Here is a 13,208-nt window from a genome sequence, read left to right as displayed (position 1 = left end):
TTTACATTTGTATTTATGGTGAGTTCTTTTTTACCTTTCTGTGAGCTATTTAATTTTTCAATATTTTTTAGGGCCAGTTTCATTTATTTGATACTGTGTTTCCCCAAAAATAAGACCTAGCTGGACAATCAGCTCTAATGTGTCTTTTGGAGCAAAATTAATATAAGACCCGGTCTTATTTCACTATAAGACCGGGTCTTATAAGACCGGGTCTTTATAATATAATATGATATGATATGATATGATATGATATGACATAATATAAATAATATAATACTAGTTCTTATATTAATTTTTGCTGCAAAAGATGCATTAGAGCTGATTATCCAGTTAGGTCTTATTTTAGGGGAAACATGGTATACTTTTGGGGTTTAATGTTGTGTTCTATAAAAAACTGCATATGGCATTGAGCAAATAAAGATTGTAGCATATTTTCACTACTGTTTCAGAGTGGTAGCAGAAAATCAGTTTTAGGGAGTAAAGGCAACAAGAATACTAAATGAAAGGAAACTTATGCAACTTATGTCTTTCAAAATTATGAACTGTGTTTTAAATAAAACGAGATATAGAAATCTTTAAAATGTTGCAAAATAAAACAATTACTGTAAAATTTACTTAAATGCATGTTAGACTTAAGAGTTCTAGATCACTAAATTGGAATTGATTTTTACAACCTAAAATAAATGTTAGATTTTGACTTAACTTTGAAATGAGAGTTGAGAGAGCCAACTAATGCTTATACCAGGAACTTGTAATAAAGATGCACAGTTAATATTGTAATAGATAGCATCTAAATGACACAAAATGATATATAGGTTTATCTACTAGAGTTGTACATAGTTCTGCCTTTATAACTGCAGGTGGTAGTCTTAATAATTAGTAAACTCCAACCAACCATTATTTAGTTGATTGCATAATGTACTTTGATAGAAGAGTTTGTATTGTGTGTGTGTGTTTTCCATCTCTATCCTCTATTACTCTTTCAAATTTGTCTCTTTTATGTACATTTAATCCTGCTTGATTAGTATGTTAAGAAAAATTTTTATATTATTTGCTAGGTATCCTCAATTCCTGTTATTTCAGATAGGACAAAAGACTTATTTGGGCCATCACTGTTGCTAGATACAGTGGAATCAGGTAAGGAAAGTAACATGTTCTTTGTTAAACCAAACCTATATATTAGTATGTAGAGATAAAATTTTCATATTATAAACAAATTTTGAAAGTGTTATTGCAATTTACTGGTTTCAGTTCTAGTTGTGCTACTAACCAACAGTGTGACTGTGAACCACTTATTTTTTTTTTTTTTTAAGCGCAAGTTTCTTCATTTGATCATTTGATTGAAAGGACTTTTTGTGAATGACAGTGCTTAAGATTTTAAATAAGCTACACTTTTTGCCCCTATCGTACCTGATCCTTTTCGCTAGCTCTGGCCAACTGAACTCATTTAACTTGGAACTAGGATATAAGCTTCATAAGGACAAGGATCATGTCTGTCCTTGTCACTCTGGTGTCCTTGGAGGCTGGTACAGACTGATACATAATAGATAATACCCACTAAATGTTTTATTGAATGAATTAACTGAAGTGAAAAACAGAACTATTGGAGAAAAAAAATAAGGCAGTTTGATTTTATTTATGCTTATCACTTGTCAGGTTGAGTCACGCGGCCTTAGAAAAACATTGAAACTATATTCTGATTCTGAATATGAAGATTATATCTAATAAGTGAATTTTACTTTTGAGAGATTTAAATTTGAGTGTTTTATGCAGCTTTCAATGGATATTCTCTCAAGTCAAATGAATATCTTCTCCCTTTAGATTCTGATGATGAGTATTTTGATGCTGAAAATGGAGACGTAGAGACTGGTAAAAGTACGAAAGGATCAGAACACAAAAAAGTTGCAGAGGCTCCAAATGAGGAGTTCATTAATCTTCTCCTAAAGTTCGAAGTTAAAGAGGTATGCATATTTATTTTGTGTATAAACAAATATATTCTTGTTATCACTATCTTTGTAAATTATCTCATGCTAGACCCAAAGATTAAGTGTATTTAAAATGTGGTACTCTATCTTCCTTGGCCCCCCCCCCCCCCCCACATATAGTTCCAAGTCATGAAAGGTTATTTTGTAAAAGCTGATATAAAAGTGATCTATAGTATATTTAATTTATTCTGGAAAAGTTCAAGACTCTTAATTAGGATTTTCTGTTCTTTAGAAAATTTCTGTGACATGATTATTTTAATTATTATTATTTTTTTACTTTTAAGGTACATGATACCATTCATTGTCATGTTTACAATTTGAAAAATGTAAACAACCTAAATTTCCATGATGCTTTTATAGTCATTAAAAGTCATATAATAAAAGGAAACTTTGGCATGGAAAAGTGTTCATAATATGTCTCTCTTGAAAAAAAGATTTCATTTGGAAATTATATAAACACACTTTTTTCTTTCATAAATGACAGTGTTCATGTCTGTGGTGGGATTACATATTTTAATTTTTACCTGATTGTTTTCCCACATATTCTCAATTTTTTATAATGAATATGCATTGCTTTGATAATAAAACACAAAATATTTAAAAAGATGTTTCTTATTGATTGCTTTATAACCCAGCATATCCTAAAATGTGTCAGAAATACCAGATTTTAATTGTATATACAAATTTAAGTATTATTGGTATTTATTTAAAGAAAGTTATACTCCTTACCTTTAGCCTTCTTTGATTTCTCTCTCACACTCCCACCCAGAATATCAGAAAATCCCTTGGTTCTAACTTCAAAATACATTCAAATGATTGCTCTTTTCCTTCCGCTGCAACTGCACTGTCCCAGTCACCGTCATCTCTTTTCTTCCTTATTTATTTTTAAAATTTTTATTTTTTTCAATTACAGTTCATGTCCAATATTATTATTATATTAGTTTTAGGTGTACAGCATAGTGATTAGACATTTATATAACTTATGAAGTGATTCCTCCTGATAAGTGTAGTACCCCTCTGCATCTGTACATTGTTATTGCATTATTATTGATTATATTCTCTATGCTGTACTTTCCATCTCCGTTCCTATTTTTTAACTACCAATTTGTATTTCTTAATCCTTTCACTTTTTCATCCAGCCTCCCAATCAATCCCCTTCACATCTGGCAACCGTCAGTTTGTTCTCTTTCCAACCATCATCTCTTGGACTATTTTAGTAGCCTCTTAACTGTCTTTCTGTGTCCACCAGTTTTCCATGTAGTAGCCAGAGTGATCCTTTTAAAGTAAAAGTCAGATCATGTCATCGCTCAGCTCACAACCCTCCACTGGCTTCCCATCTTGTTCAGAGCAAAGGGCTAAGTTTTTCCCATGGCCTGCAAGTCCTTACATGGCTTACAAATCACACCATGTGACTTCTTTGGCTTTATCTTCAATTCTTTTCTGCCTTGTTCACTCTACTCGAGCTGTATTTCATTCATTCCGTCAGTAAGTATTTATCAAATGCCATCATGTTCCAGGCACTGTTTTATTAGATACTGGAGCTATAGCACTGAGCAAAGTCCTTGCCTCATAGAGCTTACATTTGCCTTTTGTTCTAATATATACCAAAGCACATTCTTTGTGCTTGCTGTTTCCTTTGCCAGAAATACTCATTTCTTGTATGACTTGATTCTTTACTTCCTTTAGAAATTTGCTCAAATGCCATCTTATTGAAAAGGCCTGACCAACCAACACAAGATAGCCACCTTCATTTTCCCGCACTCTCCCTAGAAGTAAGCTTCTTGAAGATAAGGATCTTATCTGTCCTGGTCACTTTGATGTCCTTAGTGGCTGGCTCAACCTCATACGTCGTAGATGATGCCCAATAAATTTTTTATTGGATATTGAATGAATGAACTAAAGTGATAATGAGAACCCTTTAAGAAAAAAGTAGTAATAACTATTTGAAATATTTTTCCCAATTTGATTTTTTTTCTATTCTGGTTTTAAATGTTTCCATTGTGGGCTGGGCTGGTGGCTCAGGTGGTTGGAGCTCCATGCTCCTAACACTGAAGGCTGCCGATTGGATTCCCACATGGGCCAGTGGGCTCTCAACCACAAGGTTACCGGTTCAACTCCTCGACTCCCGCAAGGGATGGTGGGCTCTGGCCCCTGCAACTAAGATTGAACACGGCACCTTGAGCTGAGCGGCTGCTGAGCTCCTGGATGGCTCAGTTGGTTGGAGTGCGGGTTCTCAACCACAAGGTTTGCGGGTTCGACTCCCACAAGGGATGGTGGGCTGCACCCCCTGCAACTAACAACGCCAACTGGACCTGGAGCTGAACTGCACCCTCCACAACTAAGATTGAAAGGACAACAACCTGATTTGGAAAAAGTCCTGGAAGTACACACTGTTCCCCCGTAAAGTCCTGTTCCCTTTCCCCAATAAAATCTTAAAAAAAAAAAAAGTTTCCATTGTGAAATTTACCGAATTTTTTTATACCCTAGTTTTAGTGTATGTTTAGAAAATTAATCTCCGTTGTAAAAATATTTAGCTATGATTTTGTTATTTTATGATTTCAATACTTTCATTTAAATCATTGCTATATCTGAAATTTATTTTTGTATTTCAGTTCTGTATTGAGTAACTTACTGTACTATCATTTCTGTTTTTCAGTTGACGTTCCTCCTGGTTTTGCTTAAGTATATAATTTTATCACTGCTAATAGTATTAATTTTTGCTTTCTTTCAGCATTTATTAGTATATTGTTCCAGTTACTATTGCTGTCTCATAGGTTACCCCAAAACGTAGTAACTCAAACAACCATTTTATTTTGCTCACAGTTTTGTGGGTTAGGAATTCTGGAAGGGGCCAACTTAGTAATTTTTGTGTACAGTCTTCCATTTGCTTATAGTCAAATTTGACTGATACTGTAATGACCTGAAGTGTCAGAGGGGTTCAGAGGTGGCTCATTCTTTTTTTTTTTTTTTTTTAAGATTTTTATTGGGGAAAGGGAACAGGACTTTATTGGGGAACAGTGTGTACTTCCAGGACTTTTTTCCAAGTCAAGTTGTTGTCCTTTCAGTGTTAGTTGTGGAGGGCGCAGCTCAGTTCCAGGTCCAGTTGCCATTGCTAGTTGCAGGGGGCGCCACCCACCATCCCTTGCGGGAGTCAAACCAGCAACCTTGTGCTCCAACCAACTGAGCCATCCGGGAGCTCAGTGGCAGCTCAACTCAAGGTGCCGTGTTCAATCTTAGTTGCAGGGGGCGCTGCCCACCATCCCTTGTGGGACTCCAGGAGTTGAACTGGCAGCCTTGTGGTTGAGCCCACTGGCCCATGTGGGATTCCAACTGGCAGCCTTCGGAGTTAGGAGCACGGAGCTCTAACCGCTTGAGCCACCGGGCCTGCCCCAGAGGTGGCTCATTCTTGAGGCTGGCAGTTAATTCTGGCTGTTGGTAGGAGCTCAGCTGGGACTGTTGACTGAAATACCTACTCGTTGCCTCCTGAGCATGGTAGTCTCAGGGAAGTTGAACTTTTTTACATGGCAACTAGCTCCCCTCAGAAGGAGCATTTCCAGGTGGAAGTTTCATGGCCTTTTTTGACATTGGAAATCATTATAGTATCACTTCCTTTGTACTCTGTCGATTGAAGCAATAACAAGCCTGCTCACATTTAAAGGGGACGAGGACCTCCATCTCTTGACAGACGATCAAAAAAATTGCATGTTTTAAAAATTGCCACATATAGGTTTTATTTTTCATCTGCTAAATATACTATCATTTCCAGAGTAAATTTGGATAGTAGTGTAATAATGAATATTCTTGTCCTACTTTTTACTTTAATGGAATGTGTTTTATATCACCACATATGATTTCTGTTTTGAGATACAGGTTTAAGAAAATCATATTAAGGAAGGACCCATAAATTAAATCAGTAATGGATATAAAACTTCATAAATTTATACAGATATAGTTATATTCTCAATAATAGAATTTAAGATGATTTACAATCATAGTAAATAACTTTATGGTAGTAGATGAGTGTGAGCAGAATTTCTACTGTTCTCATGATGATATGTATGAAGAAGGATTTTAAAAAAAATTTTAATTTTAAGTATGATTCAAATTAACTATCAACCTTTCTTTTGCTGTCTTGATTCTTTTAGGTGATTTTGGAATTTACCAAACAACAGAAAGAAGAAGATACAATTCTAGTATTTAATGTTACTCAGTTAGGAACAGAGGCTATAGTGAGAACATTTGATTTAACTGCAGTATCTTATCTAAAGAAAATCAGCTTGGATTACCATGAAATTCAAGGTAATAGCCATAAAAATAGAAACAATAGCCAATAATAAATATAATACCACTTGAATATCTGAAATACTTTCATTTATGTAATACTTACAATAAATAATAGCTAGCACTGTTCTAAGCACTTTTCAAATAATAACCCATTTAAATCCTTAAAACACTGCTATGAGAAAGGCAATGTTATTATCTCCAGTTTACAAATGAGTTAGCTAAGGGAAAAACTGTTTATGTAATTTATCCAAGGTCATACTGCTAGTTAGTGGCTGAACCCTGGAAGTCTTCCCACAGGGTCTGCTATGGTATACTACCTTAGAGAGTCCATATAAAAACCCTTTATATAGGTAATATTTTTCTCATTTTGCAAACAGAAAGGTTAAATAAAGAGATTCAGAGGCTTACTCAAGTTCATGCATCTTATGAATTGGCAAAACCTAGAATTTATTTCTGGGCTATAATATCGAAGTCCTTGTTCTTCCTGCTGAATAGTGTTCATATATCAGATGCAGCACAAGGTTATAAAAATAAAAATGGTGGGACGTAAAATTCATTCTTCAGACGTGCTTATAGTTTATTTTAGTGTACATCTTGTGTGTTCATGAGGTATAAAGGAATGGATGAATCTGCAGTAATTAAAATTACCTAATATTTGCCCAATATTTTAGTCAAATATAAAGACCTATTTTTTAAAAAAAATTTTAAATAGTTAAAACTAAAATATATCTTAGTTTAGAAGAAAAATGTTCTATGTGTTAGTAAGTTTCTATTAAGTACGTCTTAAAATGGAGTTTATATTACTGTCTTAAGGGAAAAAATACAGATAATAAATTTGCTAGGCTATTTTTTCCTTTAGGGAACGTTATTTCAAGGGAAAATTCTGAGCTGTCACAGAAACAGTATGTGTAAGACTACAAAGAATAAAAGATGGATTAAATGGTGGCTAAATTACTTCTCTGTCCATAGCTTCTTGAGGCAGTTCTTTGGTATATGTACATAAGGATATAGAAGACATCTGGTAGTACCCGTTGTTTATAAATTAAAAGAAATTTAACAATTCTCTTAAAAAAAATATTTCCTCTTCTGTGTAAGCCTTCTCTTAGTCTAAACAAAGAAAAATTATTTACATTTTTAAAATATGAGATATTTGTTCATAGAGTTTTAGAGCTCCCTGGATAGTACATATTTTTCTAGTCCTCCTTGTTAAAAAGGTGAGAAAACTGAAGTTAAATATTGTAGTTCATACTTCCTGATTCTTACACCTGTAATCTTTCTATTGCCTTGAAAATGTATGGATGGCCTTAAAATATCTAGAGAAGTTTTGATTGTATTTTAACACAGATGTAAAATCAAATAAAATATATAAATATGCATGTTTTTAAGTAAGTTGGATGACAGAAGTAGGATAAGGATTTGGATTGGTTTATTTCTTCACCAGTGATGATCTTAGTATCTAACAACTGTGAAAATATGTACAGATCGTCTTTTAAAGCGTAATTAACAAAGTTTTTTAGAAAGAAAAAGACATTTAGAAAATTCTAAACTTAAAAGCAATTTATTTGAAACACTTTTTTCCTTTTTCTTTAATCTAGGATCCAAAAAGAAGCCCCTTCACTTGATTAGCTCTTCTGACAAACCTGGATTAGATCTTTTGAAAGTGGAGTATATTAAGGTAAGGGCCGTAGAATGTTTATTATATTTATTATATACTCCAAACTGTCACTAAAGGCTATGTATAGTAGGTTTTAATCACAGGACTATCTATTGTTTCTCTTTCCATTCATACACCTTCTTTTTTACTTAATATGGGGCTATACTAGGAATTTTAAAGCCACCAAAACTTCTTGTCCCCAAAGATGGAAGCCAGGGATGAAGTGGGTCTTACTCCTAACTTCTGGGGCATATTCACCTACCTACATTCATTGTATGTGTAGGTGACATTTGGCTGAGTATGGGATAAATTGGGATAAATTGGATTGGGTTCAGTAGAGAACTGCCAGGATTGAGAAGGCCCTCAAAAATATACGAGGAATGCTGAAAGAACTGATGGTGTTTAGCTTCATTTAAGATTAGTTGATTTGTTTAATCATTCATCAACTACTTATTGAATGTCTATGTGTCAGGGTTTTTTTAGGTAGTTAGGATACAGAGATGAAATTTTTCCCTATTCTCAAGGAAGTTATAGACTAGTAAGGAGATAGACAGGAAAGTAACAGTTAAAAATATAATGTGATTGATTCTCTAATAAAGAAGAACACAGAGTATTATGGGAGCAGGGAGGCAGGGAAACTGGTCTAGCTAGAAGGCTTCTCAGATAGGGTAAAACTTTGAATTTATATGTATATGTATATTTTGATCAGTGAGTCATTATGATGGGAGATAGATTTTTGATTGTATAAAGACCTCATTAAATCAAAAGTTTTCTAAAGATTGAATTTATAAGAAAAGGAGGTTTCTTTTACTGGAGATACCATAAAATAGACTGGCCAAAGACTTTATAGAGGGATTCAAGCATAAAGTCATAAATGGGCTAGATGACCTTTAAACCTTCCCCTTCAGAGTTTATCTGATCCCTAGCTGCATTTTCCAGAAGTGAATGTTGCCAGGCTATCATATTTTTTTTTTCTTTTTTTGAGGAGGAGGACAAATTTGCACTATTATAATAAATAAAGTATTTGGATATAACTTTAAAATGATGACAATAGTATTAAGTATATAAAAATACAATTGTAACTATAAATAAATTAACTAGAGATCATAAATAAGTGATTTATTTACTTTGGTCTTAATTCCTTCTTTAGAACTTCTTTTTTTTTTTGTGTGTTTTTTTTTAAGGCTGATAAGAACGGGCCTAGTTTTCAAACTACTTTTGAAAAAACTGAACAAACAGTTAAGGTAAGAAATTCTACTAACAGAATATACGAGTGTCCTATTTGAAAATAACTTACTCTAGAAGTCTCCAGTGTCCGTTAAGGGATATTGACTGGGTAATTTGATGAAATAATCAAGAACCAATAAAAATTATAAATAAACTCATAGATGCCTACCATGCTCTGTGCTCAGGATTCAGCGTAGTAAAGCTTTTGATTTATTGTATCACATCCTAATTATTTATAAAGAAGGAAATGCTAGAGATGAGGTAACTTTGATTTACAAAGAACAGAGTTCTAAACATACCAAACTGGATACTATTGTTTAACGCAGAGCAGAGGAAGTATGAAATACAGAGATTTTGAGTACTTTTGGAGTCATACTAAGGTAGTTCTGTAGAGGAAGAAGAGGCAAAATATAGTTGTGGGTTATATTAAAAAGAACAAGAGAGAAATGAGTTTTAGATTACACTTTTGAGAGACACCAGAATCTCTTGAAGATTGTGAAACTTCCTTTTTATATCCACTTAAGTGTTTTGAAGCAATGAAATGAATTTCTGTTGTATAAACAAAGATTTAAAAAAAAATTAATTTGCTGTTAGAAAGCCATATATTCTTGAAAGTAATTTGTGTTGCTGTCTTAGCTTTCTAGAATCATTATTTTAAAAAGGTAATACTTTTTTCTATAAATTCTATATTATTTGTTTCTTTTTAAATGATAGGATATGGTTTCAGAAGATCATTTAGTGACTGAGAATTTACTCATTGGATTTTTTTGTATTGAAATCTCGTGAATGTCGCATTTGAAATCATTTCCTGACATAGTAATAACACCGTGATTCTGGAGTTTCGTGTCTAACTTATGTGTTTTATATAATCATAAAGAGTCAATTGCAGATCCAAAAACCATATATATGTTGAATATTGGGATAGCCTTGACAAGCAGATTATAAGCTCCATGATAATTATGCTTGGGAAATGGAGTAATTAGGTTACTAAGGTACTCAAATGAACTCCTGAAGTGTGTAAGTGTAATTTACTCTTCATATATCTCTATTTAAGGAGTGTGGGTTGTGAATCTTCCTCTCTTAGCTCTTTCCTTCAAGCAGTAGAAGGCGGTGATGCAAGCCTAGCTAAGAGCTTTTTGGGTCTTTGTGGAGACTATTGGTATAATTTGGCCTGGGAAACTGATTTTCTTTTAAAAACATTTCTAGGTGGCTTTTTCGTCTTTAAATCTGTTGCTGCAAACACAAGCTCTTCTCTCTTCTATTAATTACCTGACAAGCATTATTCCATCAGCTGGCCAAAAGATGGGTGATATCAAGGAAATAAACATTTCTACTGAAAAGCAACAAAAAAATACAGTTCTGCAGAAAGGTTTGAAAAACAGGGTTTTTTGTTTGTTTGTTTGTTTTTTGTTTTCTTGTTAGTAAGGGCTTTTAGAATTCTAGAGCTAAGTGGGCAATCTTAGAGACCCTCTATCTAGTTCAGTTATTTATATGCCATTTTCCTCATTTCTGTCCTTCAAACCAAATTATAAACAGGTGCCTGGTATATAAGGCAAATGTAATTATTACTTTTGTTTTTAAAATATCTGTTTTTGTTCTTATTTTGGTGGTGGTGGGGGATGCCTTTAGGTGAATAATAGGGGAAAAACACCTATGCTTACACTGAACTCTGCCTCTCCTCATAGTGGCTCCTGAAGGGGCTCCATGGAGGGTTAGCCTTCCCTTCCATTCTACAAATAAGGAAATCAAGATCCAGAGACAGGAGGGCAGCAGTGCAGAGATTGCATCTAATCAGTGAAGAACCCACAGTTTGGATCAGAGATAACTCAGTTCAAATTCTGAGTGCTCCTTAAATTGTGTTGACCATAATTTAATTCATTACTTAACTTCTCTGAGTTTCAATGTTTTTAATCTCATTTAAGTTTTTTTCTTGCTTTTAAATTATAAATGTAACACATTTCTCTATTAAAAATGCAAACTCTACAGAATATATAAAGCAAAATAGTATTTGAAATCGTTAAGAACTTGAGAATTTTATGATTTTTTTTTAAACAACTTAAACCTTAATAGAGTTTAGTTACTAGGATTTCACTGTGATAGAATGTTTTGTTTTATTTGTAGTGATTGTATCTTCTAAAGATAGTGACATTATTGACTTCAGGCTGTTTGCCAAATTGAATGCTTTCTGTGTCAATGTTTGTGAAGAGAAGAACAATATTGCTGAAATCAAGATTCAAGGTAAAAGTTCTTACGGTATTAAAAATTGTTCAAAAGATAAGTTTTTTTTTTTTAAATGCTAACGAATATACAAATGGAGGACTCTGAATAGTGAAAACTGGATAATTTTACTTTGCAACATAAATGGACCTCACACTTTCCTAACTCTTTGGGATGTAGATGTTGGTCAGACTCTGACCATCAAATTGAACTACACACAGTGGTGTTTTACACCTTTCTAAGAGTTGTCTTGGAGGTGAAAAGAATTACTTAGGTCAATGTAGGGATGCTATCGATGAGCTACATGTCCTTTTAGAATTCAGATAAAGGTCTGTGAATATGCTTTATCTTGGTACAAATGAAAAGCAGCCTTGTAATGAAGACCAGAACTTGTAAGCCCATTATGTTCTTTTAGGCAAAAGTTGCTATAACTAATATAGCTTTTTCTGACTTTATTTACCAGCTCAGTATGATTTGGTTAAAGTAAAGAATATGTTTAATGAAATTTTTGAAGAACTTAAAAATCAGAAAACTAGGGTTTTTTTCCAAACTGGCAGTGCATCTACTAGTCTGAATTTAATTCATGAAACTTTTATAGCTTCTATGTAAATAACTGGATTATAAGGTGTAAAGGATTTACTAAAATCCCAAAATAATCTATTTGCACTAGATGAAGTTTTTTTAGAAGGTTGAAAATTCAGATAATTATTTTTTAATGAGTTTACAGATTCCATTGTTTATAAACTAAAAATATGTAATACCACAACTTATTTATCAATTGGGAGTTCAAACATTGCTAAAATTTTAAAAATGTCACCCCCCAAAATAAAATTATGCAATGGAAAGAAACATCTTAAGGTTTTACTTTGTTAGACCTATAGAAATTATAATAATAATTTATTTTTTTATTTTTTAAGGACTTGATTCCTCGCTTTCTCTTCAGTCAAGAAAACAGTCTCTATTTGCCAGACTGGAAAATATTATTGTCACAGATGTTGATCCTAAGACAGTTCATAAAAAAGTAGGTGATAGTAAATAGTTAATATTTTTTGATGACTGAATATGAGATGTTATTTTTAAAAAATATTAGTGACATATATTTTGATAGAAAAATGTTTGTTTTTATAATGATTATAAGTATAAACCCTTTTAGGATGGGATTTATTATTCTCTTGGATGGAATACATTCAAATCTGTGTTTTTCAGGCAGTGTCAATAATGGGAAATGAAGTTTTCCGTTTTAACCTGGATTTGTATCCAGATGCTACTGAGGGGGATTTCTATACTGACATGTCCAAGGTGGATGGTGTGATGTCATTGAATGTTGGCTGTATCCAGATTGTCTATCTTCATAAATTCCTCATGTCACTTCTGGTAAAAACATTATTTATATATTTATTATACAACTTAGAAATACTTAAGTAAATCTGATAATTATGACTGCAAATCTTACAAACTAGATTTTAGAATATGTGTTGTTTTCATTATAGATAGTATTTATGTATTAATGTAGAAATTAAAACCTCTTTTTAACAGTTGAAATCTGAATCTTTTAATGATTTTTTTTTTCTAGAACTGGAATTACTAGTTTTGCTAGAACATGATGAAACCAAATTCTCAAGTACAAAAACTGTTGAAAATGATTTTTTCTCCATTTCCTCAGCCATATAACTGTAATTATAATTAGCCTTCTCAGGTAGCTCATAAATATGGATGGATAATCAGTCATTCCTTTTAACTCTAGAAAAATAGGACTGAACTGAAAGTTGTTATAGCTGTTGGAAAAAAATTACCATAGTACACAAATAAAAAGAAGATGGTTTTATTAATGATGTGCTTGT

At 32.9% G+C, this 13,208-nt stretch overlaps 1 protein-coding gene across 5 annotated transcripts in view; it reads left to right on the top strand.

Annotated features, from left to right (window-relative positions):
- Window positions 1–13,208, top strand: part of VPS13C (vacuolar protein sorting 13 homolog C) — a 170,011-nt gene that overhangs the window by 70,725 nt on the left and 86,078 nt on the right. For all 5 annotated transcript variants that reach the window (XR_016020863.1, XM_088797257.1, XM_088797256.1 and 2 more), the window contains 9 exons: window positions 1,059–1,137; window positions 1,822–1,961; window positions 6,131–6,284; window positions 7,865–7,944; window positions 9,108–9,167; window positions 10,357–10,519; window positions 11,272–11,388; window positions 12,285–12,388; window positions 12,574–12,741. Coding sequence is in view for 4 of the 5 variants with exons in the window: in XM_088797257.1 (XP_088653383.1) it covers window positions 1,059–1,137; window positions 1,822–1,961; window positions 6,131–6,284; window positions 7,865–7,944; window positions 9,108–9,167; window positions 10,357–10,519; window positions 11,272–11,388; window positions 12,285–12,388; window positions 12,574–12,741 (1,065 nt within the window). In the remaining variant the exon portion in view is untranslated. The remainder of the gene's footprint in view (window positions 1–1,058; window positions 1,138–1,821; window positions 1,962–6,130; window positions 6,285–7,864; window positions 7,945–9,107; window positions 9,168–10,356; window positions 10,520–11,271; window positions 11,389–12,284; window positions 12,389–12,573; window positions 12,742–13,208) is intronic.

Source organism: Rhinolophus sinicus, chromosome 3 (genome assembly GCF_057876585.1).
Source record: "Rhinolophus sinicus isolate RSI-liver-muscle chromosome 3, RSI-T2T, whole genome shotgun sequence".
Lineage (NCBI taxonomy): Eukaryota > Metazoa > Chordata > Mammalia > Chiroptera > Rhinolophidae > Rhinolophus > Rhinolophus sinicus.
This window is presented reverse-complemented; position numbering and strand designations above follow the sequence as displayed.